Source organism: Atta cephalotes (assembly GCF_000143395.1).
Source record: "Atta cephalotes unplaced genomic scaffold scaffold00002, whole genome shotgun sequence".
Taxonomy (NCBI): Eukaryota; Metazoa; Arthropoda; class Insecta; order Hymenoptera; family Formicidae; genus Atta; species Atta cephalotes.
This window is the reverse complement of record NW_012130066.1, coordinates 7,196,415-7,200,047: the sequence shown is the minus strand read 5'-3', so window position 1 is coordinate 7,200,047 and position 3,633 is coordinate 7,196,415. Positions and strand designations below refer to the sequence as shown.

At 46.8% G+C, this 3,633-nt stretch overlaps 1 protein-coding gene across 1 annotated transcript in view; it reads right to left on the bottom strand.

Moving 5' to 3' along the window:
* The window catches only part of LOC105621276 (RING finger protein 207-like), a 4,153-nt gene extending 854 nt beyond the window's left edge, over positions 1-3,299 (bottom strand). Inside the window, exons 1-6 of the mRNA XM_012202748.1 lie at positions 3,094-3,299; positions 2,643-2,791; positions 1,751-2,559; positions 1,152-1,496; positions 500-785; positions 3-392 (exon numbers count right to left, since the gene is read on the bottom strand). Of these exons, the coding sequence (XP_012058138.1) occupies positions 3-392; positions 500-785; positions 1,152-1,496; positions 1,751-2,559; positions 2,643-2,791; positions 3,094-3,299 (2,185 nt within the window). The remainder of the gene's footprint in view (positions 1-2; positions 393-499; positions 786-1,151; positions 1,497-1,750; positions 2,560-2,642; positions 2,792-3,093) is intronic.
* Positions 3,300-3,633: the final 334 nt, after the last annotated feature.

The following is a 3,633-nucleotide window of genomic DNA, read 5'->3' as shown; positions in this document are numbered from 1 at the left end:
ACCGATATGAGACTGCGGCTGCTGCGAGTCGGTGCATCTTTCCGCCTGATCGAGCGCCTCGGCGGAAGTATCGCCGGTTCCGCCTTTCAAGGAACGATACAACGACCGCATCTTGCTGCCGGATGAGTGACCGGGTGGCGTCTTCGGCTTCGCGCTGTCCGGCGACTTGCGCGAACGCCGACTCTGACTGCGATCACGCCCGTCTTCTCTGCCTGGCGATTTCTTACGATCGTCCTTTTGCGTTCTGGCCTTCTCGATCAATTGACTAAGCACGCCCCGCTTTGGATCGGTTGACTTGGCCGTCCCGTACACAACTATATTGCCGCTCGAATCCAAAACGGCGCCAACACCACCGGATGGTGTACGACATCGCGTTGGTATCTCCTTCGTTTCTGTATAACAAATTAAATTGCGAATTAAGTATAAATATTCGATGCATCTTATTTTATTGTCAAACGTGATCTGAGGGAACACCAACATGTTCGAGATGCTTTCTCACCTTTCATGTATAGCGCGTTATCGGCACTCGTGGCAGTGCTACGTGGATGACGATGATCCTTTGTCGGTGCTTGAGCTTGTGGATGCGGTGGTGGTTCTTGCATCTGTAAGCGCGCCAGATGATCCAGCAACGCTTGTAGATGTTGATTATCGGCCGCGTCCGCCGCGGCTACACTCACTTCTCCAGCGCCGATGCCTATCGAGAACGACTTGACGAAGGGTTCCAGATGCTGAGCGAGCACTTGCAGTTTTTTCACTTCGCTCCTCAATGATAATATGTCATTCATCTGAATAGGAACAGCATGAGAGTAAATAATAAAGAAATTACAACGATCAAAAGTCGCCCATCATTTTTTGGATATAAGAGCTATAGTAGATTGTGACAATCATAAGATTGGCATATCTTAACGGTTATGGCTGTAAAGATATGTCTACCTTACGGTTATTACTACCAAATGTATTGATGAGCGAAAATTATTATTATTTCTGGTTATGATAATTATAACATTTTTTCTGTGAGATAGAGATCATTGTGATATCAAAATGATTCCAAAATGATGATTAAAAGTCAGTTTTGAATCATTTCCGATTTATTTTAATATCATTTTAACGTTATCCTGACTTGTTGTTCTGCTTAGGCTGGGAGAACATACTTGAGAATGGAAAATCTCCTTTTCTATGTGAATCCTGCACATCTGTTCCTCCCAAAGAGCGTCGAAAACGTTTCTCAGTCGCTCCAATTCCATTTGATGATGTTCCAATTGTTGCTCGAGCAAACGGCAATCTCTTGCCACATGATCGTAACGCGTACCTAACGGCGGAGTGTTTGCTCTCTTTAAAACGGAAACATCCCGTTGCAATTCGCCCAATCGTTCCTTCACAGTCATCAATTGCTGACTTAGTTCCTTCAATTGAGTGTCAAAAGTCCGACAGTGATTGGAAAACGGGCCGCTATCAGGTCCACTTTTTGTCGGCAGCCTCTGAGTGACCTTGCTGCTCTGTTGGGAAAACGTATTCCTGGCGTAAAACGCGAATGGTTTATTAGCGATCTTATTTAATTATATTTTGCATCAACTTTTGATTATCATTTACGATCTATAATTTCTAACGATCCATAAATAAAACTGAAGAATTTAAACAATACAAATAATAATTTAAGTATCAGAAAGAAAAAAATTTGTGATGCGAAAATGATGGATAATCACGATGGAGGATCATCGACCAATCGTGAAATTCCTCGTTTCGGTCGCACCTGTACCTGAAGCACTTGCGGTTCCGGCTGGCCTAGTGTATGACCACCGGCCATCTGATCATACAGCGATTCTGCGGTAACCTTCGATGTCTGCACTTGACCTATGTAGGGATGTAGAGCACGCGCAAAATCGACCCGATAATTCGTCTTGATGTGAGCAGCGAGCAGAGGTGGCCGCGACGGATGGCCCAGTTGAGCGACGCGACTCAGCCGTTCCAGCATCGGATGCGCCAGCTCGAGGAACTGATATTTGGTCGCGCCAGTGGTGAACGCGGTGCACAGCATTAAATGCATCTGCAGCACGGGTAACGCGCTACCCAGCGCAAGTAATTGCGTACGCACCATGCGCTCCTTGGTGTCGAATTGACGCTGCAACTCTGCGAGGACATACGCGTGCGTCTTGTTGATCGCCTCCTGCATACCTTGACAGAAGGCGGTCAATGCGCGCTTCTCAGACTCGAGACTGTGCCGCAGCTCGTCCAGCTGCGACTTGAGGGCCAATACGCCGTCCTTAATGCCGGCCTGAAGCTCGCAGATGGAGTTTACCGCGCGCTCCATCTTCTTCGAGGCCTGCTGCCAGGCGCTTTCAATGTCCACGCAGTGCACGCGCGCGTCCGGAGGTGTATCGCGAAAGCACGTAGCGCACAGCATGCACTTGGCGCTCTGGCTATACATTATGTACTGCTCGCCATGGCTCGGACACCGACGTTGAGTGTCCTTGGCGCATTTGCTCATATGCACCACCTCATGAGTGGAGAACATTTTTGCACGATGAGTATGTTCTCTGCAGTGAGTGCAAAGCGCTTGTCCTGTAAATATGTACAATACATTTCTTTTTATATTCTGGATAACTTGATACTGATATTGAAAGATATTTCTTTAATAAACATACCGCATGTTGTACAGAAAAACATAGTGGATTTATCGCGTTTATCGCAATTGGCACATGGTGGATTTTCGGAGTTTGCCAGTTCCACTAATTGGCGTATCAGCTGATCGGAGGGTGGTAATTGTGCTCCATCTTTCAACTGCGTTTGTTGCCTGTATAATTATAAATAATAACACAATGCAGCATTATTATATATCACTTGTAATATCATAGAGAAAATTATAATTTAATAATATGTTACAATTAATATAGAAAGCAATAGGAGAAACGTTTCAGTTTTCTTGGAACCACTGAGTCTAAAGAATACTTGAAATTGTAGATTCTTGTAGAATTCTTTAATGTTATACAAAAGATGAAACATACGGAAATGAAAATCTGAATTTGCAGTAAAAAATATTAATATTGCGCATGCATATGTCAACCGTTGAATAAATTGTCACATGTTGTTATCTACCCGCAGATGGGACACTTGATTGTCCCGTCGATGTGCGGTCCGTGTATGCAATGGGCGCAGAAGGTGTGAAAGCAGGAGAGCAGACAGGGCTCGTTGTAGTAATCGTGGCAGACACCGCAGGTAAGAGGATTCCTGGGTCCGCCGCTCGGCACGCCCGTCGTACCGTCGTCGCCAACCCCGTCGACCGCCGAGCCCGAGCTCGCCATCGTCGCCGGCACTCGGCCACCCTGAGTCGCGCTGTTGACCACGCGCGCGCCAACGACACGCGCCTTCCGCCTCACTTCACGACACCGCTCCCTGTCCCATGTTCGTGTACCTCTCTGCAGAAGAGAACGTAAACGATTTATGGGGATGCTGCGCGCGCGTAATCTTATCACGGGACGACATAAACAACGGCGTCCAGTGGAATGCGATCGCGATATTTAGAATGATATTTTTTTTTACCCCTAGATCGTCGGCCCGCCCGCACAAAGAGAGAGAGAGAGAGAGAGAGAGAGAGAGAAGAGAGAGAGAGAGAGAGAGAGAGACGACCGACCGAAC